The sequence below is a fragment of the Sphaerodactylus townsendi genome, linkage group LG14 (assembly GCF_021028975.2).
Source record: "Sphaerodactylus townsendi isolate TG3544 linkage group LG14, MPM_Stown_v2.3, whole genome shotgun sequence".
Classification (NCBI taxonomy): Eukaryota; Metazoa; Chordata; class Lepidosauria; order Squamata; family Sphaerodactylidae; genus Sphaerodactylus; species Sphaerodactylus townsendi.
In genome coordinates, this window is record NC_059438.1 from 40,369,667 (window position 1) to 40,397,439 (window position 27,773).

At 59.2% G+C, this 27,773-nt stretch overlaps 3 protein-coding genes across 3 annotated transcripts in view; 2 read left to right on the top strand and 1 right to left on the bottom strand.

Annotated features, from left to right (window-relative positions):
* CFAP61 (cilia and flagella associated protein 61) overlaps positions 1-6,700 on the top strand; it is a 172,523-nt gene extending 165,823 nt beyond the window's left edge. Inside the window, exons 27-29 of the mRNA XM_048515371.1 lie at positions 3,968-5,283; positions 5,691-5,861; positions 6,143-6,700. Of these exons, the coding sequence (XP_048371328.1) occupies positions 3,968-5,283; positions 5,691-5,861; positions 6,143-6,700 (2,045 nt within the window). The remainder of the gene's footprint in view (positions 1-3,967; positions 5,284-5,690; positions 5,862-6,142) is intronic.
* INSM1 (INSM transcriptional repressor 1) lies at positions 6,552-8,615 on the top strand. The gene has a single exon (XM_048515286.1). The coding sequence runs from the start codon at positions 6,713-6,715 to the stop codon at positions 7,982-7,984; it is 1,272 nt and encodes a 423-aa protein (XP_048371243.1). The 5' UTR covers positions 6,552-6,712; the 3' UTR covers positions 7,985-8,615.
* Positions 8,616-22,472: 13,857 nt separating this feature from the next.
* RALGAPA2 (Ral GTPase activating protein catalytic subunit alpha 2) overlaps positions 22,473-27,773 on the bottom strand; it is a 182,494-nt gene continuing 177,193 nt past the window's right edge. The window contains exon 32 of the mRNA XM_048515372.1: positions 22,473-23,002. Within this exon, the coding sequence (XP_048371329.1) occupies positions 22,848-23,002 (155 nt within the window). The 3' untranslated portion in view covers positions 22,473-22,847. The remainder of the gene's footprint in view (positions 23,003-27,773) is intronic.

Consider the following 27,773-nt stretch of genomic DNA (forward strand, 5'->3'; position numbering starts at 1 on the left):
CCCCCCACCCCCCCCCCCCCCCACCCCCCCCCCCCCCCACCCCCCCCCCCCCCCACCCCCCCCCCCCCCCACCCCCCCCCCCCCCCACCCCCCCCCCCCCCCACCCCCCCCCCCCCCCACCCCCCCCCCCCCCCACCCCCCCCCCCCCCCACCCCCCCCCCCCCCCACCCCCCCCCCCCCCCACCCCCCCCCCCCCCCACCCCCCCCCCCCCCCACCCCCCCCCCCCCCCACCCCCCCCCCCCCCCACCCCCCCCCCCCCCCACCCCCCCCCCCCCCCACCCCCCCCCCCCCCCACCCCCCCCCCCCCCCACCCCCCCCCCCCCCCACCCCCCCCCCCCCCCACCCCCCCCCCCCCCCACCCCCCCCCCCCCCCACCCCCCCCCCCCCCCACCCCCCCCCCCCCCCACCCCCCCCCCCCCCCACCCCCCCCCCCCCCCACCCCCCCCCCCCCCCACCCCCCCCCCCCCCCACCCCCCCCCCCCCCCACCCCCCCCCCCCCCCACCCCCCCCCCCCCCCACCCCCCCCCCCCCCCACCCCCCCCCCCCCCCACCCCCCCCCCCCCCCACCCCCCCCCCCCCCCACCCCCCCCCCCCCCCACCCCCCCCCCCCCCCACCCCCCCCCCCCCCCACCCCCCCCCCCCCCCACCCCCCCCCCCCCCCACCCCCCCCCCCCCCCACCCCCCCCCCCCCCCACCCCCCCCCCCCCCCACCCCCCCCCCCCCCCACCCCCCCCCCCCCCCACCCCCCCCCCCCCCCACCCCCCCCCCCCCCCACCCCCCCCCCCCCCCACCCCCCCCCCCCCCCACCCCCCCCCCCCCCCACCCCCCCCCCCCCCCACCCCCCCCCCCCCCCACCCCCCCCCCCCCCCACCCCCCCCCCCCCCCACCCCCCCCCCCCCCCACCCCCCCCCCCCCCCACCCCCCCCCCCCCCCACCCCCCCCCCCCCCCACCCCCCCCCCCCCCCACCCCCCCCCCCCCCCACCCCCCCCCCCCCCCACCCCCCCCCCCCCCCACCCCCCCCCCCCCCCACCCCCCCCCCCCCCCACCCCCCCCCCCCCCCACCCCCCCCCCCCCCCACCCCCCCCCCCCCCCACCCCCCCCCCCCCCCACCCCCCCCCCCCCCCACCCCCCCCCCCCCCCACCCCCCCCCCCCCCCACCCCCCCCCCCCCCCACCCCCCCCCCCCCCCACCCCCCCCCCCCCCCACCCCCCCCCCCCCCCACCCCCCCCCCCCCCCACCCCCCCCCCCCCCCACCCCCCCCCCCCCCCACCCCCCCCCCCCCCCACCCCCCCCCCCCCCCACCCCCCCCCCCCCCCACCCCCCCCCCCCCCCACCCCCCCCCCCCCCCACCCCCCCCCCCCCCCACCCCCCCCCCCCCCCACCCCCCCCCCCCCCCACCCCCCCCCCCCCCCACCCCCCCCCCCCCCCACCCCCCCCCCCCCCCACCCCCCCCCCCCCCCACCCCCCCCCCCCCCCACCCCCCCCCCCCCCCACCCCCCCCCCCCCCCACCCCCCCCCCCCCCCACCCCCCCCCCCCCCCACCCCCCCCCCCCCCCACCCCCCCCCCCCCCCACCCCCCCCCCCCCCCACCCCCCCCCCCCCCCACCCCCCCCCCCCCCCACCCCCCCCCCCCCCCACCCCCCCCCCCCCCCACCCCCCCCCCCCCCCACCCCCCCCCCCCCCCACCCCCCCCCCCCCCCACCCCCCCCCCCCCCCACCCCCCCCCCCCCCCACCCCCCCCCCCCCCCACCCCCCCCCCCCCCCACCCCCCCCCCCCCCCACCCCCCCCCCCCCCCACCCCCCCCCCCCCCCACCCCCCCCCCCCCCCACCCCCCCCCCCCCCCACCCCCCCCCCCCCCCACCCCCCCCCCCCCCCACCCCCCCCCCCCCCCACCCCCCCCCCCCCCCACCCCCCCCCCCCCCCACCCCCCCCCCCCCCCACCCCCCCCCCCCCCCACCCCCCCCCCCCCCCACCCCCCCCCCCCCCCACCCCCCCCCCCCCCCACCCCCCCCCCCCCCCACCCCCCCCCCCCCCCACCCCCCCCCCCCCCCACCCCCCCCCCCCCCCACCCCCCCCCCCCCCCACCCCCCCCCCCCCCCACCCCCCCCCCCCCCCACCCCCCCCCCCCCCCACCCCCCCCCCCCCCCACCCCCCCCCCCCCCCACCCCCCCCCCCCCCCACCCCCCCCCCCCCCCACCCCCCCCCCCCCCCACCCCCCCCCCCCCCCACCCCCCCCCCCCCCCACCCCCCCCCCCCCCCACCCCCCCCCCCCCCCACCCCCCCCCCCCCCCACCCCCCCCCCCCCCCACCCCCCCCCCCCCCCACCCCCCCCCCCCCCCACCCCCCCCCCCCCCCACCCCCCCCCCCCCCCACCCCCCCCCCCCCCCACCCCCCCCCCCCCCCACCCCCCCCCCCCCCCACCCCCCCCCCCCCCCACCCCCCCCCCCCCCCACCCCCCCCCCCCCCCACCCCCCCCCCCCCCCACCCCCCCCCCCCCCCACCCCCCCCCCCCCCCACCCCCCCCCCCCCCCACCCCCCCCCCCCCCCACCCCCCCCCCCCCCCACCCCCCCCCCCCCCCACCCCCCCCCCCCCCCACCCCCCCCCCCCCCCACCCCCCCCCCCCCCCACCCCCCCCCCCCCCCACCCCCCCCCCCCCCCACCCCCCCCCCCCCCCACCCCCCCCCCCCCCCACCCCCCCCCCCCCCCACCCCCCCCCCCCCCCACCCCCCCCCCCCCCCACCCCCCCCCCCCCCCACCCCCCCCCCCCCCCACCCCCCCCCCCCCCCACCCCCCCCCCCCCCCACCCCCCCCCCCCCCCACCCCCCCCCCCCCCCACCCCCCCCCCCCCCCACCCCCCCCCCCCCCCACCCCCCCCCCCCCCCACCCCCCCCCCCCCCCACCCCCCCCCCCCCCCACCCCCCCCCCCCCCCACCCCCCCCCCCCCCCACCCCCCCCCCCCCCCACCCCCCCCCCCCCCCACCCCCCCCCCCCCCCACCCCCCCCCCCCCCCACCCCCCCCCCCCCCCACCCCCCCCCCCCCCCACCCCCCCCCCCCCCCACCCCCCCCCCCCCCCACCCCCCCCCCCCCCCACCCCCCCCCCCCCCCACCCCCCCCCCCCCCCACCCCCCCCCCCCCCCACCCCCCCCCCCCCCCACCCCCCCCCCCCCCCACCCCCCCCCCCCCCCACCCCCCCCCCCCCCCACCCCCCCCCCCCCCCACCCCCCCCCCCCCCCACCCCCCCCCCCCCCCACCCCCCCCCCCCCCCACCCCCCCCCCCCCCCACCCCCCCCCCCCCCCACCCCCCCCCCCCCCCACCCCCCCCCCCCCCCACCCCCCCCCCCCCCCACCCCCCCCCCCCCCCACCCCCCCCCCCCCCCACCCCCCCCCCCCCCCACCCCCCCCCCCCCCCACCCCCCCCCCCCCCCACCCCCCCCCCCCCCCACCCCCCCCCCCCCCCACCCCCCCCCCCCCCCACCCCCCCCCCCCCCCACCCCCCCCCCCCCCCACCCCCCCCCCCCCCCACCCCCCCCCCCCCCCACCCCCCCCCCCCCCCACCCCCCCCCCCCCCCACCCCCCCCCCCCCCCACCCCCCCCCCCCCCCACCCCCCCCCCCCCCCACCCCCCCCCCCCCCCACCCCCCCCCCCCCCCACCCCCCCCCCCCCCCACCCCCCCCCCCCCCCACCCCCCCCCCCCCCCACCCCCCCCCCCCCCCACCCCCCCCCCCCCCCACCCCCCCCCCCCCCCACCCCCCCCCCCCCCCACCCCCCCCCCCCCCCACCCCCCCCCCCCCCCACCCCCCCCACCCCACACTCCCCCCCCCCCCCACCCCCCCCCCCCCCCACCCCCCCCCCCCCCCACCCCCCCCCCCCCCCACCCCTCCCCCCCCCCTACCCGCCCCCCCACTACCCCCCCCCCCCCCCCTACAACCCCCCCCCCTTGAAGCGGGCCTGGTCCGAGCCAGCGGGGTCTTCTGACCCTGCCTCGTCGGAACTCGGGGGGAGCGGGGGGGGGCGAAGCCAGGAGCGCCACCGCTCTGCACGGGCCCCCATTCCCTGCCCACGAACGGACCGGGTCCTGCTCAACCCGACTGGGGGGGTGGGTTACTTGGCCCAGCCGGCCGCGCGGGTGGGCGTGGAGACGGGGAAGGACCTCTATGGAGCCCCCCTGGCTAAGCCTTGCCACCGGAGCGCCACCTTGGGGTGTCGTTCCGAACCCGACTCAACAGGCAGTGGCCACCTTGCGGAGGACAACGCGGCCGCGTCACGCGTTCTCACATGGTCCATGACACGTGTCGCGCCCAACGCCAGGGAAGGGTGCGCTGCGTTGCCCTCCTGGCAGGTCTCGGCAGGTGGGCTGGTCCTGCTGCTCCTCTGGCCTGGGCCCACCAGCCGCCCTGCTCTCGGGGTTGTTTTTTTTTGGGGGGGGGCTCCAAAGGGCGGGGGAAAGGGGCCACTCGCAGCGCCGGCCTTGTGCGGAGCGCATTCGTGGTCCCCCCTCCCCACTGACCCCGAGCCGGGGAACGAGGGACCCCTGGCAATGGGAAAAAAGCATCCCCAGAAACGCGGGGGGGGGGGGAGCTTTGGGTCAGACCGGGGCCGCCTCTGCAGAATCTGCACTCAGGGCCAGGCAAAAACGTTGGCTTTGGGAAGCAAATTCTTCTCCCAGGAGGCCTCCGCCGGACCTTGGGGCAGGCCGGAAAGGGAGGGGGCTGGACCTCCGATGTGTCCCCCCTCCTCCCCGCCAAGACCCTGCATGGGCTGTGGGGGAGGGGAGAGACAAGGGAAGTCTGGAACCCAGGACAGCCCGGGCCCCGCCAATCCCTCCTTCGCCGCCGCCCGGCTGCTTCTCACTCGTGTCCGCCAGCAGCCAAGGCTCGTCGGGGGCCGCAGCAAAGCCACGAAGGTCCGCCCAGTCCTCTGCACAGGCTCAGGAACCCGCAGGGCCCTCAGGTCTGCCAGACCCCCGCCTCTCTCCTGGGCTCAGCCCACCGGCCTTGAACCCGGAGCAGCCCCGTCGGAGGGACTTGCTCGGACTTGGGGAGTTCCGGATTGCCTACGGGCGACTCCGCTGTCAAATTCCATAGATATGGGGGCGGGGGGAGGAGGGAGTTCAGCAGGTGCGGACACGTGTCTCCCTCCCTGTCCCGCTGGCGTATGGCTGTTTGACCTGGGTCAGGCCCTGGCCCGGGCGACACTTGGACCGATTTCCACACGTAGCCTCCGTTCCGGGCGGGGAGGAGCCGGCCAGGCCCCCCTGACAGACCACGAGTGGGGCTGGGTGACCTGCCAGGAGAAAAGACGCCTGTGAGGGCACGCGTCCCCACAACCGGTTTCCCAGACTGGGGGGGGGGTGTTTTTAGGGGGAGGGGGAAGCCCCCCCCCAAGGTCCGCCCAGCCCGGGAGTCTGGTCCAGGAGGAGCGCCGGACCTTGGGGCAGGCCGGAAAGGGAGGGGGCTGGAGTGGGGGGTTCCTACTTGGGAGCAGCCTGTTGGGAGAGTCCCCTGCCCCGCGGAGGCCGCTGGCTGACCCTTGGGGGTGGGTGGGGGGCTCTGCGGCTGCGGCCTGGGGCTCTTTGGGAGAGGCAGGCGAAGGTCCCCCTCCCTGTTTTGCCCCCCCCCCGCTGCTCGGGGACAACAAGGCAGGGAGCTGCGGGGGCCCCCCTCTGGTCTCCGGGGGGTCCCGCAGGTGAGGCCTCTTCTGCCCCAGTCGGGCTGGACGCTCCGTCGGAAGCTGCCGGCCGGGAAGACGCGTCTCCAGCCGCGGGACGGATTTCAGCACCAGCCGCAGAGGGACAGCGCCCGCCCGCCCGCGGGGCCCCCAAGCAGCTGCCGCGCCCCCGCCCCGCTTTTCCTGGGGGTGGGGAACGAGAGCCCTGCTGGATGAAGCTGGGGGGGGGGGAAGAGCCTGGTCTGGCTGCCTCCCCCCTCCCAGAGCCACCCCCGACGGGGCCTGGGCCGCTGGTCGCCAAGGGTCGCCAAGAGCACTCCACCCCCCCCCCGCAGCGTGCCCCAGGCCAGGCGCCTCCCCCCACACCCCTCGCCTTCACCTCTCCGCACGAGGTGGGCCCCGCTGGGAGGCCTATCCCTGCGCCCCCCCCTCCCCGGCGCTTGGGGCCCCTCTGGGGGCCCGGGTGGCAGGAGGTGGCGCGGGATCAGCCGCTCGGGTGCTGGTGGCGCCAAAGGGGCCCGCCGGCCTCTCCTGTCCGTGTCCCGCCTCCGCCTGGGCTTCTGCGCGGGGAGCTCCGGACCGGGCTGGCCGGAGCCGTCTCGGCGGCGGTGGGGGGAGGGGGGGCTGCTGCCCGGATCGCAACAGCGGCTCAGGGCGGGGCCGGGGCGCCTCTCCCCCCCCAGGGGCGCGGCAGAGCGGGGAGGGGGGCGAGGGGGCGGGGCGAGGCGCTCAGGTGCAACCGCCCCCCCCCACCCAGCCAGGCGGAAGCAGCGGCAGGCGGTGCTGATTGGCTCCGGGCGGAGCGGGAGGCGTCAACCACGCCGGCCGCCCCCCTTAAAAGGCGCCGGGCCGACTGGGGGGGCCGAAGCAGCGCAGCAGCCGGGGCGCCCCGCGAGCCCACCGACCCAGCAGCCCGCACCGGAGGAGGAGCGAGGCGGCGGCGGCGGCGGAGGCGCCCGGCTCGGCCCGCTGGACGGTGGCGGAGGAGGCGGCGGGGTTGGTGGCGCTGGGGGGGGGGGGGCGACTGAGGAGGCGCCAGGATGCCCCGCGGGTTCCTGGTGAAGCGCAGCCGCCGCCCCGCGCCCCTCTCCTACCGCGCCCGCTGCTGCTGCCCGCAGCCCGGAGGGGACCCCCCGCAGCTGCTGGGCTTCCTGGGCCCGCCGGCCGGCCCGCCCCCGTCCTGCTGCCCGCCGTCCTTCGGCACCCCCGACGGCCCCGCCGCGCCCGCCGCCGCCCTGCACAGCCCCGCCGCGCGCGCCCTCCTGGGCAGCCAGGGCCCGGCCCTCCTCCGCTCGCCCGCCTCCGCCGAGTCCTTCCCGGCGCCTGAGCCGCCGCCGCTGCTGCCCCCGCCGCCCGCCGCGCTCGGCCCCGCCGGGGAGCTCCGTCTCTGGGCCGCCGCCACCCCGGGCCCGCCGCCGCCGCCCCCGCCCGCCTCCACGCGCAGCAGCCCGGCCTGCAAGCGGCCCCCGGGGGCCAGGAAGGCCAAGGCGGCGCGCAGGCTCCACTTCGCCGACGAGGTGACCACGTCCCCGGTGCTGGGGCTGCGCATCAAGGACGAGCGGGAGGACGACGGCGGACCCGCCCCGCCCGACGGCGCCCCCGCCCCGCAGCAGCAGCAACAGCCGCCCTCCGGAGCAGCAGCGGGATCGGGGCCGCCTTTGCCCGCCGCGCCGCCTTTGCCGCCGCCGCCGCCGCTGGGCGAGTTCATCTGCCAGCTGTGCAAGGAGCGCTACGCGGACCCGCTGGGCCTGGCGCAGCACCGCTGCTCGCGGATCGTGCGCGTCGAGTACCGCTGCCCCGAGTGCGACAAGCTCTTCAGCTGCCCCGCCAACCTGGCCTCGCACCGCCGCTGGCACAAGCCCCGCCCGCCCAAGGAGCCGCCCGCCCCGACGCCGCCGGACCCGCGCCGCCCGCCCAGCCCCGAGGAGCCCCGGCCGGTAGACCTGGCCTGCCCGCGCGGCCCCAAGCCCCGACGGCGCCCCCACGCCGCCGCCGCCGCCGCCCCGCGCAAGCCCCTGCAGCCGCCGACCCAGGCAGCGCCGGAGGAGGAAGAAGAGGAGGAGGAGGCGTCGGGCGAGGGGGGCCACCCGTGCCCGGTGTGCGGCGAGGCCTTTGCCAGCCCGAGCGGCCAAGAGCGGCACCTGCGCCTCCTCCACGCCGCCGCCGCCGGCTCCGCGCAGCCTTTCCCGTGCAAGCACTGCGCCGCCACCTTCTACAGCTCGCCCGGCCTGACGCGCCACATCAACAAGTGCCACCCGTCCGAGAACCGCCAGGTCGTCCTGCTCCAGCTGCCCCTGCGGCCCGCCTGCTAGGCACGGACTCGGCGCCCCGCGGGTTCGAGCCCCCCGCGCCCCACTTCGATTAGCTTTACCAGGCGCTGCGGAGCGCCGCCCGCACAGCCGCCCATGCCTTGACTTGCGCGTCGCTCTCGCCCGCGACGGGGGGACGAGACGACGACGACGACGACGACGCTGCAGCAGCTGCCTTAATGCCCGGAGGGAGGGAGGAAGGGGCCGCCCGCTCGGAAGGAGACCCCCCACCCCCCACCCCCCCCCCCGGTCGACGCTTTAGGTGTACCTGTTGGGTTATTTATTGGTTATTTATTCTTATTCTTATTGATGATGATGATGATGATTCGGGTGTTCCTTTTGTGTTCGACGTGCTTGGCCTCTCCGGCCCTCCTGCCTTCCTGCCCGCCGCGCGTTCGGGGACCCTTTTTCTTTGTCCCCTCCTCCCTCCCCAAGGGGGCCAGCCGAGAAGGGTCGCCCTTTTCCTGCCTAGAACAAGAAGCAGGCCCCCAACGCCGGCCCTGCGAGGCAGGCCGCCTTTTTCTACACACATTATTTTCTTACTTACCTGTGAGCTCTTTCTAGGTGCTTCATAGAACTGTTTTGAGCTGTATGACGATTTCCTATTCAAATAAACATATTTTCCAAGGCAAAAGCTTGCTGAACTGCCCCAAGGGGGACGCATGCTTGCCGCTGCTGCTTTCAGACGGGGGGAGGGGTGTCGGGGAACAACCCCCCCATGTCTCCAGTCCCCCGCTTCTCCCGGCCGGAGGGGGGGGAGCGGCGTGTCCTGCGGGCTGTCCTCTCCCCCAACTCCGAGCGTCAGGCGGCGCAGTTTGCTCCAAGGGGGGGAGGTGTCCTGGGCTGCCCCCCCCCACTCCCTGGCAGCAGGACCTCTTGCTCCGGGCAGGCTCCGGGTCGAGGGAGCTCGGCGGCCCTCTGACCCCTGCAGGGGGCCATCTGGCCGGGCAGCGGCTGCAGCTGCCGACGGGAGGAGGGCTCAGGACCCGCGGGGCGGGGGGGGGGGGGCAGACCGGCTGAGGCTTGGCCCGTTCGTCGGCTGTGCGCCTCCCCGGACGGAACCGGCCAGGCCGTCTTTCTAGGGCCAACCGCCCCGAAGTCACAAGGCTCCGCCAAGAGGTCTTCCGGAGCCCAATAGCAGGCGAGGGAGGGGACCGGCGGAGGTTCCTCGACGGGCGACCAGTGGGTCTTGGGTGGGGGGGGGGGGGGGTCCCAGGCAGCAGAGTTCTGCCCCGCGTGGGGCAGGAGAGGCGCCCCCTGTTGGCCGAGGGCCTTCCTGCTACTCGTCTGCTGCCCTGGGCCAGGCAAAGGCTCGGTGCCCACGGAGGGCAGGGGGCGCTGCCTCCCCCTCGGACGTCCTCCCCCCAGCGCCCAGCGGCCTCCAGGATGGCGGTGGGGGGGGGGGGTCCTCCCGGCACCACTCCCCTGGACGTCCAGTTCCCGGAGCCCTGACCTGCACAGGCTCTACCCCTCCCCAGATCTCCAGGCATTTCCGAACTCAGAGTTGGCAACCCCCTCTGCCAGGCACAGGCACCGAAGCAGAGTTTAGAGTGCCCCACACAAGGAACAGGGTGGGGGTGGAGGAGGAGGAGAGGGGCTGGGACCACCTCGAATCGAAAGCCCCCCCTCCTTTGACTGACAGTGGATTCAGAGTTCCTCCCCAGGTCGTGTTTAGGGCACTTCCAGAAGACCGGGAATCCAGACAGGAAGTGGTGGGTTCAGGAGTGGTTCGCTCCTGTGTTCCTGCAACGGACAACCTTCAAGAATGGCAACTAATGTCCAGAGCTGGTATTGCCAATCTCCAGGTGGGGCCTGGAGATCTTCTGGGTTCCACAAGTGTTCTCCAGCCTGCAAAGATCAGTCCTCCAGGAGGAAACGTGGCTTCAAGAAGGCAAACTCCTCATGGGTCCATCCATCGCCCTGCTGAGCGCGCTGCCCGCCTCGGGCTCCGGTCACCTCCCCACTCCAAAGCTCCAGGGATTTCCCAGTCCAAAGTTGTTCCCCGTCTCGTGCTCATTTCTTTAATGTCATGCAGACGACTTCCCTGTTGGGTGCCTTTCACCATTTCAGGGGCCTCCTGGTTTTGATCATGTGGATGTGAAGCTCTCCTTTCCCCTGTTGCAAGGGAGGCGCAGGATTCTGCCTGCTAAACCGTTGGCAGAAGACAGGAATTGAGCAAGCAGAGCTCCCCCCCAGTGGTGGGATCCAAAAATTTTAGTAACAGGTTCCCATGGTGGTGGGATTCAAACAGTGGCGTAGCGCCAATGGGGCTGGGCGGGGCATTCCGGGGGCGTGGTTGGGCATTCTGGGGGCAGGGCATTAATAATTTCTCTGTTACTGTAAAAAACTCTTACTGTAAAAAAAAAGTTCCTAATTTCCAGCTGGTATCTTTCTGTCCATAATGTAAACTCCTTATAGCAAGTCCTATCGTCTGCCGCCAACAGAAACAACTACTTCTCCTCTAATTGACTGCCTGTCAAATACTTAATACTTTCAAATACTTAATTTTGTTTCTAGAAATCAAGAGAAGGATACTTTCCTTAAACAAGGAACTTCACCATATTTCTAAAACATGTTTTTAAAACAGCCTAACAGGGAGAATTATCCTGTTTTCTACCTTCGCTAACCAGCCACATAGGAAACAACAGGACTTTGTGATTTTTGGACCTAATGGAATTTCTAACAGAAAAGCAGACCCAATTAGTAACCCCCTCGCGGCACACACCAATAATTAGTGACCCACTCTCGGGAACTGGTGAGAACCTGCTGGATCCCACCTCTGCTCCCCCCCCTTCTTCCTGTTACTCAAGAGTTAAAGATTGTGTTTCCAACTCTGGCAAGTGTGCTTCCTGGAGAGATGGGGGCAGTGCCCATGGAGGGGAGAATGCAGGGCCATAGGGAGGGGGAACTGCCTGGAGCACGCATGCATCGGCCACGCCCCAGAACGCCCCCGTACCAGCGTGCACCCAGTGCATCATCCCCCTGACCCCATGGCGCTACACCACTGGGAGGATGTGAGGAGGTTGTTGTGGGTTTTAAGGTTGTGTGGTTATTGGTTCGGTAGATCGGTTCCTAACGCTACAAGTATCAAGATGCAGGCTAAACGCTAGGCGCAAGATAATTTCAAGTATTCACGGCCACACAGCCAGGAAAACCCACAACAACCAGTTAAATCCGGCCGTGAAAGCCTTCAACAATGAAACGCGAGGAGGGTTTTTCACCTGGAAGGTGCAAGATACCTTCGCGTTGCCTTTTCCTCCAGGAGAACTGACCTCTGTAGTCTGGAGAGCACTCATAAATCTGGGAGAATTCCTGGCCCCTTCTGGAGTTTAGCAATCCTGGTGAGAGGTGAGAGAAAGTCTTCTTGCTCTGCTCAGACAGAAAACGACACCCACAAGAAGGCCGGGCAAATCTCCACCACTGTTCAGAGGGAAGATTTATTCTTGTAGGACAAAACAATGGGAGATTCTTCCATCAGGAGTTGTGCGGGGGGGGGGGGGGGGGGGGGGGGGGGGGGGGGAGAACAGCCACAGATCAATTCCAGAGAGAGAACACGGAGGCATTTTTGCAGAAGGTATCAATAAAACACCATAATGCGATAGCTGAAGTGCTCTCTGATCCTGTTGCGCAAGCAACATTGCCTTTAAGCAAGATTTAGATTCAGAAAGCACTGTTCATTTCTTTTTACAGCTTTTTATTCTCTAAGAATTCCAATCCAATCCAAAAACCTTTATTAGGCATAAACCAGAAGTACTGTACATTCCAAATACAAAAAAAAAGGATCATTGTTATATATCATGTAGAGCATGGATTAAAAATGTAGCAACTGCTTCAGAAATTTCTACATGAGGGCTGTTCAATAGCTTAGACATTTTTAGTTTGTCTGAGAGAAACATAAATTCTAGAGGTAGTAAAGCTCCCAGATCGGTTCTAATATCATTATACCTCGGACAGTAAAGCAGGATATGAGGGACTGAGTCTATATAGCATTGGGACAGTACCGACAGCAACGCTCGGATGTTAAGGAAATGACCTTGAAGATAGACAGAGGGGAATGAGTTGCACCTTGCTCTGGTCATGACCCATCTGACTGCTCTAAGAATTAACCTTTCAATTTACAGCTGCCTCCCCCTGGGTCTTCCCTGCAGCCGGCACCTGACCCGGGCCATTCCAGCAGTGTCTGTGAGATGCCACCGATGCTTTGTATGGTCTTAGCAACACCACTGCTGCACAGTTGTGAGCCACTCAGATGTGGAGAAGCAGTTGTTGCTGGCTGTGGAGGCAGGAAAGCACAATGTAAACTGTACTGTTGAAGGCTTTCATGGCCGGAATCACTGGGGTGCTGTGTGGTTTTGGGCTGTAGGGCCGTGTTCTAGTAGCATTTTCTCCTGACGTTTCGCCTGCATCTTCAAGATGCCAGCCACAGATGCAGGCAAAACATCAGGAGAAAATGCTACTGGAACATGGCCGTACAGCCCGGAAACTGCACAACACCCCATAACGGGAACTATTTAATCTCTGCCATGTAAGAATGGCCCTGCAACATAGTAAATCTTTCACACACACTCATAGGAATCTGTGGTCTTTGCACACAATTTTGCTGTGCATACCTCAATAGTGTAAACGTTCTGAAATGGGGAGCAAAAACATTCCAAGAAATGCAGCGGCTACCGTGGAATGCAAAACCCCACGGCACCCCTAGTTAGTGCCGCGTGAAAAAAGAAAATGGCCGAAGCCACTCCATCGTCTCTTCTAACTTGGTCTTCAACGTCAAGTTAAACGTCAAGGTTTTGAGAAAAGGCACAGCTTGACATTTTCTAGATACTTGAGCAGTGTGATCCTAAGAACTCTATCCAGTGAGTAAGTCCAATTGAATAGACTGCAGTGGGGTTCTGAGTAGACTCACTTACTATTGTTCCCTTAGTTCAGCTAAAGTTAACTCTTTCATGGTTCCGGTTCACTTGTATTCTTACACACAGATGGATTCTCTAACTTGGGTTCCCGTTCACTTGTATTCTTACACACAGATGGGATTCTCTAATTTGGGTTCCCGTTCACTTGTATTCTTACACACAGATGGGATTCTCTAACTCTTACACACAGATGGATTCTCTAACTCACACTTGTCCATAACCTCAACCATTTTGGTGGAATTAAACCTCACTTTCACAACCAAGCTAGCTTGGAAAACTGATACATTTGACAACTGGGGAGGGACAGAACACCAATTAGGTATCTTTACCTGGTTAGTGGGAGATCAAGGTGCCTCTATCAGTAACCTTGAAACCATTGGCCTCTTTCCTTTCGTTTTTTCCAGCTCCTTTGATCTAAAGATCTTGAGCAATAAATAGGGGGTTGTTATTTCTGTAAGGAAAATATGGTGGAGAGAAACTTCCCCACTGCCAGCATGATTCTCAGATCTCTATCCACCAACAAGTAGAGGACTAAATTATCTTTTATTATGACGGAAGGTAGCTGAGCTAAAAATAGGGGCAATCCATAAATCACAATGGACATTCCAAAATCATGTGTGATAGAGAGGCAACCTTTCCCAAATTGCATTGACAGAGCCTATCAGAATCAGGTAGGTGAGGATATCTCCCAGATAAGACTGCCTGAGGGACAGCGTTCAAACATGCAAGCACAAATGCTTTACAATACTGAGGAATTGTTTGGTTTCTAATATCAACTGGGATGCTTAGAGATGGAAGTATGCCAAAGAACTGGGTGTAACTGAGCTAAAATAATCTAGCTCTTTTTTGCATTTCTTAATAGTTGACAGAGAGTTGCTTCTTCCAAGCTTTCATACATCGTCCTTTGTTAGGTCAAGGTTCAGCAATTTCTTATCTATTTCTTGTATCCAGGGGGAATAAAAATTGATCTTTATTAAGTTAATAGAGCAGCCCCTCCTTCTTGGTTGAAAAAAAAAGACCTTTAGCCTTAGCCTCAATAGATCCTTGGCCCAGTTCTAACCTTGGAGATACCCCAGCAACACATCTTGGGGGCCCTGTAATTCACCACAAACATTGACAGAGGTTGGTCTAAATTCTCACTAAGGCAAAGGATCCACTTTGAGGCTCCATACAGGAGCTGTGGAATAATTTTCATATCGAATGTCTGAGCCCCTCCGGAACCCATTTGCCTCCTTTGGAACAGAAACAATGTTCAATTGCTGCCATCAAGGGTTTGATTTTGTTTGTTATGAATTTGAAATGGGGTTGCCAATGAAGGTTAGAGTCAAAGACCAAGTATGGAAATTTGGGAACTTGTTTTAATTTAATGCAATTGATTCTGCCAGTCATAGAGCTGATTTTCTCAGTTTTAGAGGAGAAGAAGAAGAAGAGTTTGGATTAATATCCCCCCTTTCTCTCCTGCAAGAAGACTCTAAGGGGCTTACAAATTCCTTTCCCTTCTCCCCTCACAACAAACACCCTGTGAGGTAGGTGGGGCTGAGAGAGCTCCGAAGAACTATGACTAGCCCAAGGTCACCCAGCTGGCATGTGTGGGAGTGCACAAACTAACCTAGTTCCCCAGATAAGCCTTCACAGCTCAAGCGGGAGAGTGGGGAATCAAACCCAGTTCTCCAGATTAGAGTGCACCTGCTCTTAACCACTACATCACGCTGGCTCTCCATAACCTTTGATTTTGAGTAGTTAATCTGAAGTTCCCCAGATTTATAGTATTTCAAGAAATGGCCGAGTAGTCTTCTCAGACCTATTTGAGCACCTGACGTAAGTATGGCATCACCAGTATAAAGGAGTAGGGTTAGAGCGTTTTGAGGGAAATACAGGGATATAGGATTGGAAAAGGAACTTAAACATAAGAATAGTGCAATTGTTGTGTTCAGAGGAAGAGCTCCATGAAAGGAGAAATAGAAAAAGCGGAAGAGTGAGAATTCTGAACCAGGGAATGGTAATGAGGAGAAATAGGGTGGAGAGAGGGATTTGAAAGAGGAGAAAGGAGAGGGTTTTTTTTCAGAGAGAAAAGGAATGAACAGAGAGAGGAGGAATGTACTTCACCTCAATCTGCTACGCTAAGTAGAGTGTTTGTTTAAACTAGGGGTGGCCAACCTGTGGTGCTCCAGAGGTTCATGGACTACGATTCCCATCAGGCCCTGCCAGCAACCTCTGGTTGACGATCCAGAGATTGAGTGAAGGAGTCCTTTAGGCAGAGCTTCCAAAGGTTCCAAGGAAATCGCAAGAAGTCAAGGTAGCAGACAGACACCCTCCTGTGGCAACGAAACCTTCCAGAGCACTAGAGAAAGAAAAGCAGGTTTGGCAACCTCTTAACCAGAGGTAAGAATTAGGTGGCACAGTTTTAGCTATAAGGGCCACCACAGAGAGAACACTCAGGAAACATGAAGTCCAGGAATTCAGGGTGAGAATCTGTATTTCCTGACTCTGATCGAGGGAGGTGAGGTCACGGTGTCTTCCCGGAAAGGTAACTCGGGTAGGAGATAGTAACAACAGTATAAAACTAATTTGACAAAACACACATTAACACACCAGATATAAACACATTTAGAAACTATCCTGAAAACTCCCACCACCACCCCCAGCAGGAAAGTCACCTTTTGCCCAGGCCTGGCCTGTTCCAGATCTTCAGAACTGCTGTATTTTGCAGCCTTGCCTGAAAACCAGGAAGTTAGAAGCGCCCTTGACCCCTTGCACGATGCTGCTCCGGAGGTAGGGGACAGCCGCCGAAAAGGCACAGTTTTGGACTATTGATGAATGCGCCTGAGACAAGGGCGGAGGGCAATGATGTAGTGCCAACGGGACGGGGGGGCGACCCCCTGGACGGAGCAGTGGCAGAGGCATGGGGGGCATTCTGGGATGTGGCGGGGTGGATGGCGCCGCAGCAGGGGCGCAGGGTGCGTGCATGCCCCAGGTGCAGTACCCCCTCGCTCCGCCCCTGGTGGAGGGGCAACAGGGATGGTAGTCCTGGCTGGAAAGAACGCTGCTCCACAGGAACAAAGGGTGAGAGGTGGTCTTCCAAGCATGTGGGCTCCACGTTAGGAAAGGCTTTAATGGTGAGCACCAACACCTTGCGTTGGATCTGGAAGCTAGTTGGCCGCCAGTCTCCAGATATGTTCCCGCCTCTTCTGTCTGTGGCAGCCAGTCTGGTGCCGCGGTTGGTGGGTTGAACTAGGATCGGGCAGACACGGTTTCTGGTTCCTGCAGTGCCACAGAAGCTTGCTGGATGGCCCGAGGCCACTTGTGTATGCTAAGACAGTTTATAACTTACCTCGTAATCATATTGTCAAAGGCTTTTATGGCCAGAATGAGATGGCTGTTGTTGTCTTTCCAGGCTGTGTGGCCATGGTCTGATAGCTTTTGCTCCTAACGTTTGACTCACATCTATGGCTAGTATCTTCAGAGGCATGTCATGGTAGGATGTACACCTCTGTCCATATTCATTTTAACTAGAGGGGGATGTGTATCTGGCTCCCATTTTAAGCTAGCCAATGGTGAAGTTATCATAATTAACTGTGGCCTTTTCCATGCAAGTCATTTACAGTGTATCTTGCCGCCAAATGTTTCATTTTGAAATCTGAATTCTGCACGGTTTTTTTCCATTTGGTTCTGGAAATGTTCCCCCTCCGTTTTTCCTCAATTGTTTTCCTCTTGAGCACTTTAAATGCAATGTTTTTTCTATATGTTTCTAAGCCAGCTTCCCTTGAGCATGCAATGATGTTGAAACGGTCTTTCAACCAAACACCTGGCTTTTCCACACCTTGAAGTCCCAACCTTTCCTTCAGTCATTTTCTCCTCTTCCATTTTCAACATGAATTTTTAATTTTTTTCTTTGTTACATGAACTGGCCATGTTAGCAGTCATGCAGAGGTACAAAGAAGCATGGTCGATTGGATCAGTTTTGTCAATTTCACATAGAACTTGCAATATTAACATTCAGGCAGAGATACAAAGGACGGTGAATTGGATTCGCTTTGCAATTTCATATTGAAGTACTGATACATTGTTAGGGCAGAGATTGATTTTGAAGCTGGGGCAACTGCTGAGACAATAGAACGTGGAGACTCTGGACTCAATGAAAAGAGCACTAGGAATAATCACTGAATGCAATTGGAAATACCTGCAATAACAATCACCTATTTTTGCAGATCAAATTTGGCTAGGAAAACATGGTTCTTTGTGTGGGGGTGTGAGCTACAGGTAATGGCGCCTGCTGCAGGTGTAGTTTTGGCTTCCATTTTGAGTTGGTAGTTCTTACTAGTAGAAATGGAGGTTGAAACAGTTTTGAACTGTCACTTCGAAATGTAACTGCAGTAATGCTACAGCCCCTGCACAACAAGAAAAAAGTGCAAAAGGGAAAGGAGGGGAGAGACACGCTCCGGAGTAAGTTTTTGTTAATCCACACGTGCAGCAGTGGCGCAGTGGTTAAGAGCAGGTGTACTCTAATCTTGAGGAACCGGGTTTGATTCGCCACTCTGCCGCTTGAGCTGTGGAGGCTTGTCTGTGGAATTCAGATTAGCCTGTGCACTCCAACACACGCCAGCTGAGTGACCTTGGGCTAGTCACAGTTCTTCTGAGCTCTCTCAGCCCCACCCGCCTCACAGGTGTTTGTTGTGGGGGGGGAAGGGCAAGGAGATTGTAAGCCCCTTTGAGTCTCCTTACAGGAGAGAAAGGAGGGATATAAATCCAACTCTTCTTCTTTCTTGTGTTATCTCTTCCACAACTGCCTTCTGACATTATGTTTTTCTCTTCCATTCTCATGTGGACATTTAGTTCCACTAAAATCAGCAAGTTTAAGTGGATTTCCTTTTATTGCATCAAATATATCACGTTAGCGATTTTAAATCTCACAAACAGAAATTATTGACACAAATAATTGGAGTCATTGTGTCCTAGGGTATAAATGACATATTTTATTAGTCATCAAATCCAGTCATTCTCCTTTCAAGCAACGAACAAACAAAAAAAATCAAATACAGCACGTTATGCCGAACTCACGGCTTCCTTTCCTAATTCACTGCAAAGGCACAACCAGGAAGTCACAAAGAGCACGTAAATCAGGGTGCCAATTTCCCACCAGTTCACAGGTTGCCTGCAGTTCGCTGGAAGAATGTGAATTTTATCTGAACAAGCTTGAATTTCTCTTTTGGAAAAAATTCCTGGGAGATCAAACATTTGCTTGATTCTAGTTGCTACCTAATTTTTATTAACACTTATTACGTATAATAAATAGGGAAGGTGGCCCCAGCCCATCCTGACCGCAGCAAAAACTGGCCACCCAAAGACATTAAAGGATGCAGAAATGTATAGTGTTGTAAATTAAATTCACCCAAATAAAAAAGTGAAAAAATCCCTTCTCCTAAACCATCCCGAGGAGGACTGAGTACAATCTAAAAATGTGGAATGTCAACAGCACTTGAGAGACAGTTAAATGGGGAAAGGGGTGGGTGGGTCTCAAGATCTGCAGAGATTCTAGAAAGGGGGATTTTGAAGGGTGGGGCAGTGATTTCCAACTTGCTCCTACCCCCTGTGATTCCGTGCGCTCCCCTCAGTTTGCTTGACGTACAACTACCCCCTGAAAGTTACCCCCAGTAGTTTTCAAAAAGCAAGAAATAAACAACTGCATATGTGAAAACACACAATCACTGAATTAATGTACTTACAGGATTTAAGATTAGAAAAAAAACACACCAGCATTTGCCACTGGGACGTGGAGGAAAAGCAATCTCCTCAAATTAGGATATGCATATGAATATCACATACTGCAGTGTAAGACTGCATTCCTAAAAAAAAAAAATCAACAAATCCTACATCAGACACAGTGACTGTTGAAGGTAGACCTGAGAAAGCAAAGAAACTTTACAGGGATAGGATGCAAATTTTTACTCTTTCCCTGTTAGCTGCCGAGCAAATAAGTCTGACAGTCCAAACCTCAAAGTGTTTAAACGCATTGGGAGGATCTAACCTCAGTAGGTTACCAAATCAAACAGTACAGGTAGGGCATAATCTGTCATGGTGAACTAGTGGCAGTTGATTGATGACAGCTAATGAGGACAATGGGCCCTATAATGAGTCCCGCAATTGGCCATGCTGTCAGGGGCTGATGGGAATTGTAGTCCATGAACCTCTGGAGCGCCATAAGTTGGCCACCCCTGCTAGTGGCATAAATCGGAACTGTTGCATTTGCTTTTGTGTTAGGGAATTATCCATAGGTGACACCCTACTTCTGGCTTTGACAGAAACATTTCAAGTACATAACGACAACGGGGTTCGTAAATAGTGTTGCCTTTATTGCACCAAACTGTAATGCATCTTGGGGGGAATTGAGAAGGGGGAAATCAGAACAGGATTTTTTGGGCCAAATTTCCACCCAAATTCACTTTTTAAATTGGGTGACGGCTGTTTAAAAAACACATCCTGCTCCCCCCCCCCCCCAAACCATTCTGAGTGGTTTCGGGTGCGCAAAATACTTGGGTAACGTTTATGTTTCCGAAAGGCAAAGGCATACATTTCCCAGGAGGTGCTCAGAAATGTGCTACAGTTGTTCAGCAACATTAAATCACAGGGTTTTTTTTTTTCCCTCAGCAATGCAACAAAAAATGACTGTTACCATTAATAACTTTTAAGTGCATTCTGTAGTACAATATTCCCAACCACGAGTGGCTACAAAAGCATACTTCATCTTAGAAATGGAGATGAAAACCAAACAAATGATACACAACAACATTTGGTATAAATTCTTGAAAACAGGGGGGGGGGGGGTGTATTCTTCACTTCTTCTCAAGCCACTGCAAGCATGCCTGGAAGCCCCATCCAAAGGGTGTGTGTGTGTGTGTGTGCGCGTATTGCTGTCGGAAGGCAGCGCAGGCAGTGGTGAGATTCTCAAATTTTAGTAACAGGTTCCCATGGTGGTGCGATTCAAACTGTGGCATAGTGCCAATGGGGCTGGGCGGGGCACGATGGGGGCGTAGCCGGGCATTTTGGGGGCGGGGCATTCCTGGGCGGGGCTGTGGCAAGGACGCAGCCGCTGCGCCGGTCCTTGGGCAGGAAACGAATGCACGCAGGCGCAGGCTGCCACGCACGCCGGTGCACCTCCCGCTAGACTGCTTCAAGTTCTGCGCGCTACTGCTGAGAGGAGGGGCGTAACTAAGGCAAAAATCACGTGGCAAAATCACCAATTAGTAACCCCCTCTCGGCACACACAAATCATTAGTAACCTACTTTCGGGAACCTGTGAGAACCTGCTGGACCCACCTGGGTGTGTGTGTGTGTGTGTGTGTGTGTGTGTATTGCTGAAGGAAAGGCAGCGCAAGTCTACGCTGGCAGATTTGCCCTCCCTGGTGGAGGGCAAATCTTGCGGGTGGGTGACTGACACGGCCTACCAAGACGCTCCGATGCAGTCCGAACAACATATCGTCATCCCCACGCCATTGATGCCCCGCCTGCGTAGTGGGGGCATTCTGGAGGAGTGGCTCTGGGTGGATCCAGCTTTGCCTCTGGATACACGGTGACCCAGGGCTTGGACTTCTGCCACCCAAGTCCACTGAGCCCAATGGAGGGCATTTCGGCACCAAGGTGGTTTTGCTTTGCCTCTCTGCACCGCCAAGGGCTCTGGATTGGGGTGCCCAACACCTTTGGGAGCAGCAGTGGCGCAGCGGTTAAGAGCAGGTGTACTTTAATCTGGAGGAACTGGGTTTGATTTCCCGCTCTGCTGCCTGAGCTGTGGAGGCTTATCTAGGGAATTCAGATTAGCCTGTACACTCCCATACACGCCAGCTGGGTGACCTTGGCCTAATCACAGTTATTCGGAGCTCTCTCAGCCCTACCCGCCTCACAGGGTGTTTGTTGTGGGTGGGTGGGGGGATAGAATGGAGATTGTCAGCCCCTTTGAGTCTCCTCGCAGGAGAGAAAGGGGGATATAAATCCAACTCTCCTTCTTTCCCTTCAGCTGCCTCAGCGTCAGCTGCGAATGGCGAACTTCACTGAGCTCTCCACCTCGCTGATTCTAATCTTTTCAAACATTAATGCTGTAATGTGGGAAGAAACTGCAACGAAGCAGATGTCACGCTGCTGCAGTATTGCATGTAGCAAGCATCGGAGACCATGCAGTTTTGAGCACGCCAATGCAGTGAGACAAAGCATGCCTTCAGCAGTGGCGTAGGAGGTTAAGAGCTCGTGTATCTAATCTGGAGGAACCGGGTTTGATTCCCAGCTCTGCCGCCTGAGCTGTGGAGGCTTATCTGGGGAATTCAGATTAGCCTGTACACTCCCACACACGCCAGCTGGATGACCTTGGGCTAGTCACAGCTCTTCTGAGCTCTCTCAGCCCCACCTACCTCACAGGGTGTTTGTTGTGAGGGGGGAGGGGAAGGAGATTGTAAGCCCCTTTGAGTCTCCTGCAGGAGAGAAAGGGGGGATATAAATCCAAACTCCTCCTCCTCCTTCTTCTTCAGATGAGACTAAATCAGGGAGGTCAAACATGTGGTCGGGGGTGGGGCTCGATCCAGCCTCTTGAGAGGGCTTATTGCCAGCTGAGGCATCCCCCCTCCTAATCTGGCCTGGCAAGCCTGCAAGGAAGGTGGGGGGGGGGGGGTTTGCCTCAGCTGGCTCATGGGCCTGATAACCCCTCTCAAGGCAGCCGCCCCACCCAGCTGCAAGCTTGCCAGTCCAGGCAACTCCCCAGTGCCATTCTGGGGGTAGCTGAGGCCCACTGGTCCAACCCAACCGAGTCACGTTTATGTCATATCTGGCCCGCATAACAAATGAGTTCGACACCCTAGACTAAACCATGCCTAGTTATGGATGGGAGGGATTTGTACACAGAGGGGACCCTCCCGCACCCAGAACCACTGGGCAGGCGGAAATCGAAACACGTGCATTAATTCCTCCTGGTACATTCACTTGGAAAAAAAACACAAGGGGGCATCTGTCTCTGTTTGTCCTGATGCCCGAGCGCCCTTCAAATCCTTTGCTATGTTTTCTGTTTTTCAGTTCTCAACTGAGTCATCATCCTAAACGTATTAAAAGGCAAGCGCTTGAGAGGTCTGATTAAACCAGATTGCAGCGGGGAAATGGGGAGAGAATGGCTTTTGTTCAGTTTTATCACATCACAAATGGCAAACAGCCACTGCCGTCTTTATTTTAAACGGAGGAACATTCTACGTGATGTGGCAATGCGTGTCTTGCGCGGCAAATAAAATTAGCCAAACAAATTTAGTCCTTGCTATGCAATTCAGCTATTTGTATTTTCCCACACCGGCAGCTTAGAGGAGTGATTGTTTAAGCATTCTTAGCGATGAACACAAGAATTGAGGGGAAAAAATAGCATGTTTGATGAGATGCTGAAAAGAATTATTCATCCTTATTTTCAAAAGGCCCGGGCAGATTTCGGACAAAGTGAAGCACTTTCAAACAGGAAAGAACTAGGCATGCACCTATCTCTCCCCATTTGATATCACTGGGACTTGGATATCAGCTAAATCGAGTCCTCCTTTGTTAAGTGAAAATAAGCTTTCGCCTAACACCTGATAGTACATTGTAATTATAAAGCAATTATAAATATCACAATCAGGAAACTAGAAAGTTGGAATTGGGTCTACATCCTCTTCCTGTGAGGCAAGACTGCAGCGACGAAAAATCAAGGAAGAAAAGCAATTTATCATCATCAAATGGCAAACTCGCTGATCACAGTCTTCAGGTCGACCATTGTTCCAAGCGAGAGACGTTTTGCAGTTCTCAGGTGATCAACACGAAAACTTAAAGGAATGTTGATTTCATAGCAAAAATTACTTCCCCAGGCAGGCTCTTGGGAGTTACCCGTTCCATTCATCCACTAACAGAGTTAATACAAAGGGATACTGGGAAAGGGAATGGTCTTCATTCTTGAAAGTGCTTTATGTTGAAGGTTTGCTGAGCACGCTGGCGGAGCGGCGCAACTTCCCGGACCACCTGCTTTTGGTAGCACTTGTGAGCGTTGGAGACGTCGGCTCTGCCATCTCTGTCCCTGATGATGCCGTGAGGTCAGCACTCAGACTTGGGGTGAGACAGCCTAAAAATGGAAAATATTGTTGGAAGGAAAAGGTTTTTTAAAAATGAAAATTACGAACGCTTTGGCCAACAGTGTAATTAGGATTCAGCTACAACTCCGGTTCAGATTTTGTGGAACCAACTTGTCTGCATGGGTCCCCCCTGGACAAGCCAACCAGGCAACTCCTGGGAGGGGGGGGGGGGTTCAGCTTGATCCCAGATAGCAGCAATGTCAGTGGGGTGGGGATGATTGGCATGCCAGCTGGATCTAAGGAAAGACACCATTCTTTCAACTTCTGTCTAAAGCTAAAGCTGGAGGAACCAGGTTTGATTCCCCGCTCTGCCGCCTGAGCTGTGGAGGCTGATCTGGGGAATTCAGATTAGCCTGGGCACTCCCACACACGCCAGCTGGGTGACCTTGGGCTAGTCACAGCTTCTCGGAGCTCTCTCAGCCCCACCTACCTCACAGGGTGTTTGTTGTGAGGGGGCAAGGGCAAGGAGATTGTCAGCCCCTTTGAGTCTCCTGCAGGAGAGAAAGGGGGGATATAAAACCAAACTCCTCTTCTTCTTCCTCTTCTTCTAAACAGCATCAAAGAAACTGTGACCTGCATCAGCAGCATACATTTACAAAGACACGTGTTACTTTGGCTACCACATCAGGGGGCATGGCGTAACTCAACTGAGGTCTGCTCAGAAAACAGATGTCAAGGAAATTTTACCAAGACTCCTTTAACCACTTTAGAGACCTGGAGCGGAGGGGTGGGGAAGTCGACTGATTGGACTACTTGAGGGCAGCTCTAGCAAGCGGATGAAGCTCGGAACACATCAGCAGAAGCTCCAATGAATTGGGGTAGCGTGGCCACAGTTTACGCATCTACCTAACCAGTCTTGGCAGGGTTCCCTTTCTGCCTTCTCTGCGAAGAGCCCGTAGCATGGCTGGCTTAGTGCAGGGGGCTGTGGTGGGCTTTCTGGGCATGTGGCTGGAGCCTGGCAGTTTTTTGCCCTTGCTGTTTCGCCTGGCTGGCATCTTTAGAGGAATGTCACAGCCAGGTGGGTTTTTCTCTGGGCTCCCGGGAAAGGGAGATGCCTTCATGAGGGTCCTTGACTGCAAGGTCAGTGTTAGAAAAGCCCGAGATTTGGCTGCACTGTTTGTTGTGTTGGGTCCGTTTGCTTATACGACGCTATTTCTTGTTGGAAATGAAGGACTTTACACTGTTACACTGTTTCCTGCCTCAACCTACAGAGTGGGCTTTACTAGAGAGCTAGTGGCTAGATGGGGACCTAGGGATTTGACACCTTTATCATGCTGGTTCTATCCCTTTGTTGTTAGACTGATACTCTCAGGGACTTCCTTCCTTCCGGCTTCTTCCTCGACCCCTTCTCCATTCTTATTCCTACCATGCCTAAGGAGAGGATGTACCTCCTGCGCATCCATCCCCATCCAGCTAGATTAGGATAGCGTAGTGACTCTATCTACCTACCTGTCTATCCAGAATGGAGTTCACTAATAAATACTCTTTTTATTAGATTAGAAACTACAACTGACTCCGACTTTCTTTTGTGTAAGCTTGCCGCACATTGGGATCCATCACACGCGCACACACGCACACGAGGTCGGGCTTCTGCTGTGTTCTAGCCACCCGTGCCGCTCTGCTAACTACGAATAGGGATAATCTCCAACTACCAGGAGCACTTATCCCAACATTTCTCACCCTGGCTTTTTTTCTTTTCATTTTCAAGGGTACCTGAATGGGGAGATCCTCCTAAATAGACTGGGCTTCAGCTACTGACATGGGCTTCATCAAAGCAAGCACCTGCGGCAGAACCTAGGGCCTATTCAGGCTCTATTCGGATGTCACAAGCAAACTGCCATTTGTTTATGGCAGGAACAAGTGTCCACTACTCAGGCATTCAGACCTCCTCCCTTTTCACACGGAGCTGCAGCTGAAGGCTTCTTGGCCTTTGATCTAACTCCAATCTGTTGTACTATCTAAAGCGGGAGGCTTCGAAGAACTGGAGTTTCTTTCCCAGTAACTGGGATTCTCTAGCCCAGTTTATTTGGGCGGCCAGTTCTGGACATCGTCACGTACCGGGAAGTCTTTGACTGCAACTCCTTTGGTGGGGCAGAACAGGCCAACCTGAGGATCTGAGCTTTTTTCATGTCACAAACTGTGGTTTGCTCCTCATAGATCAGTTGTGGCGAACCTATGGCAAGGGTGCCAGAGGTGGCACTCAGATCCCTCTCTGTGGGCATGCGCAAACAGTGCCCCCTCCCCCACATCTAGGCTGGTCTGGGCCACTGGGCTCGATTATTAGCATTAAACCTAAGACCTAGTTTTGGGGAAGCAGTGTAGGTAACCCTGTTAAGCGCTGTTAAATCCCGCTGATTTTCATGCGAAGAACTAAAGCGCGATCCTTTACATGGGAGTAAGCTCGGTTGCTGGCAATGGGGCTTGCTTCTGAGTAAAGCCTCCTAGGGTCATGATTCACCCACTGGAAGAGTTGCAACCAAGCTTACTCCTGAGTAACGCACGCCTCGGAGCCAACCATTTTTCTAAACTAAAACCTCAGTATTCAGGTTAAATTGCCATGTTGGCATGTTGCGATAAATAAGTGGGTCTTGGGTTGCAATTTGGGCACTCGGTCTCGAAAAGGTTCACCATCACTATCATAGATGAATGTACTCTTTCACACTATTCCAAGAATGAGGAGTAAATACACCAATTCTGTCTGCTTACTAGAACTCCCAAACACGAGGAAGTGGGCAGGGGGGTGATTAGGAGATGCTACTGCATATTTCATGCTCTGTTGCATTTTTTTCTACAAGACCGAGAAATGGTCAGCCGTGTGCATACCAGTGCGTCCTTCTCACAAGCTATCTGAAGTCTGCATTCAAGGGAACAGGGATAACTTGATGTGGGCTCCTTTGTAAACAAATGTTTCTGGCATGCTGAAATTGGAGGGAAATTTATTTAAGGCTAGAACTCGCCACCCCCCACACAGAGGCATATTGGGGGAAAGGGTGTCTAGAGGAGCAGCAGTGGCGTAGGAGGTTAAGAGCTCGTGTATCTAATCTGGAGGAACCTGGTTTGATTCCCAGCTCTGCTGCCTGAGCTGTGGAGGCTTATCTAGGGAATTCAGATTAGCCTGTACACTGCTACACACGCCAGCTGGGTGACCTTGGACTAGTCACAGCTTCTCGGAGCTCTCTCAGCCCTACCTACCTCACAGGGTGTTTGTTGTGAGGGGGGAAGGGCAAGGAGATTGTGAGCCCCTTTGAGTCTCCTACAGGAGAGAAAGGGGGGGATATAAATCCAAACTCTTCTTCTTTCTCTGGGTGCTCTCCCGCGCTCGTGGGGCAGGGCTCAGGGGCAGGGCCGGCAGCTGCCAAGCCCCGCCCCTGGCCTCCATGCAGGCCAGCAGGGCCTGGAGAGGGCTACATGGAGCCTCACCCCCGGCCTCTGTGCAGGCCAAGCCCCACCCCCCACCTGCAGGCCTGAGGAGGACTGCGCAGAGGCTGGGGGCGGGGCTTTGGGGCAGGGTGAGTCCACCACCACGGCTATAGGTCATACGCCTCTGCCCCCACACACTGTTTCCAAACACGGCCCTTGGAGTGCTCTGCCTTCCAGGCTCCTCTCTGAAAATGGCTTCTCTGCCCACAGCGTGAAATAAATCACAGCACTGTTGGCTCCTAGCTTTAATTTTCACTATTACGAAAATTCAAGATTTCGCTTGTGTAGTTCACCCCACCCTCAATTATCTCAAGCGTTTCCTCCTCCTTTTGCTCCTTCTTCAGTGATGACTCCCCCCCCAACCCCCACCAATTATTTGGGTGTCCTGGAGGCAAGAGACCACGTGATCTTCAGCTCAAGGGCTCATCCTGGTTGTCGCTCAACTGTGGCTTGTTTATAGAGCTTCGCTGGGGAGGACATGAATCTCTTCCCCACCTCTCTTTTCAGAACTTCAGATAAACCTCTGAAATACATAACGAAGGCAGCGTCTGTTTACATGTTGTCCTTTCAGCTGAGTTCCCAATCCGTCGTTTCCCCGAAGGCAATTAAGTCTAACAGAGCTAAATCTCTCTGCTATCTTCAGCAAGAGGAGAAGAGCAACCGGTTATTTAAAAGACCAAGTGCACACTTAAAGAGTCTGTGGACGGGTATACACAAGAGAGGAAGCATGCAACTCCTGCCTTTCCCTGGTGCAATTATAATCCCAGCTCCAAAGAACTGAAACACGCATGCTGCAATCGAACGCCGTCGTTGCTACTGTGGCAAGGTGGGTCCCAGAGGGAGCTCTGCGCATTCAAATGCCGTTTCATCAGCTTGCTCCCAATAAAGTGCTTTGAAACAATGAGGCCGATCTGTCTGCAACTCTTTTACACAGAAATGTTTTTATTGCAATGGAACCCGGGTCCTTCGTAAGAACTCCTCTGAGAATGGGGGACTGTAAGAAACTTGTCAACAGCAGAAGTCTCTGGACGTTTTCAGCCCCACCTGCATTTCATTAGATTATCTATTTTCATATTATTATTTAAAATGGTATTTTAAGAAATCGTGTCATAAAAGTGCTCCGTGGGCAGCTCCAGTCCCACTCAGCCAGGAGAGAGCAGGGCCAACCAACCAACCAATCAATCAATCATTGTCGAAGGCTTTCACGGCCGGAATCACTGGGGTGCTGTGTGGTTTCCGGACTGTGTGGCCGTGTTCTAGCAGCATTCTCTCCTGACATTTCGCCTGCATCTGTGGCTGGCATCTGTGGCTGGCATCAGATCCTCTGAAGATGCCAGCCAC

What these genes read in the sequence shown, in the direction of transcription:
- INSM1 (XM_048515286.1), top strand. Translation starts at nt 6,713, where the DNA reads ATGCCCCGCGGGTTCCTGGTGAAGCGCAGCCGCCGCCCCGCGCCCCTC.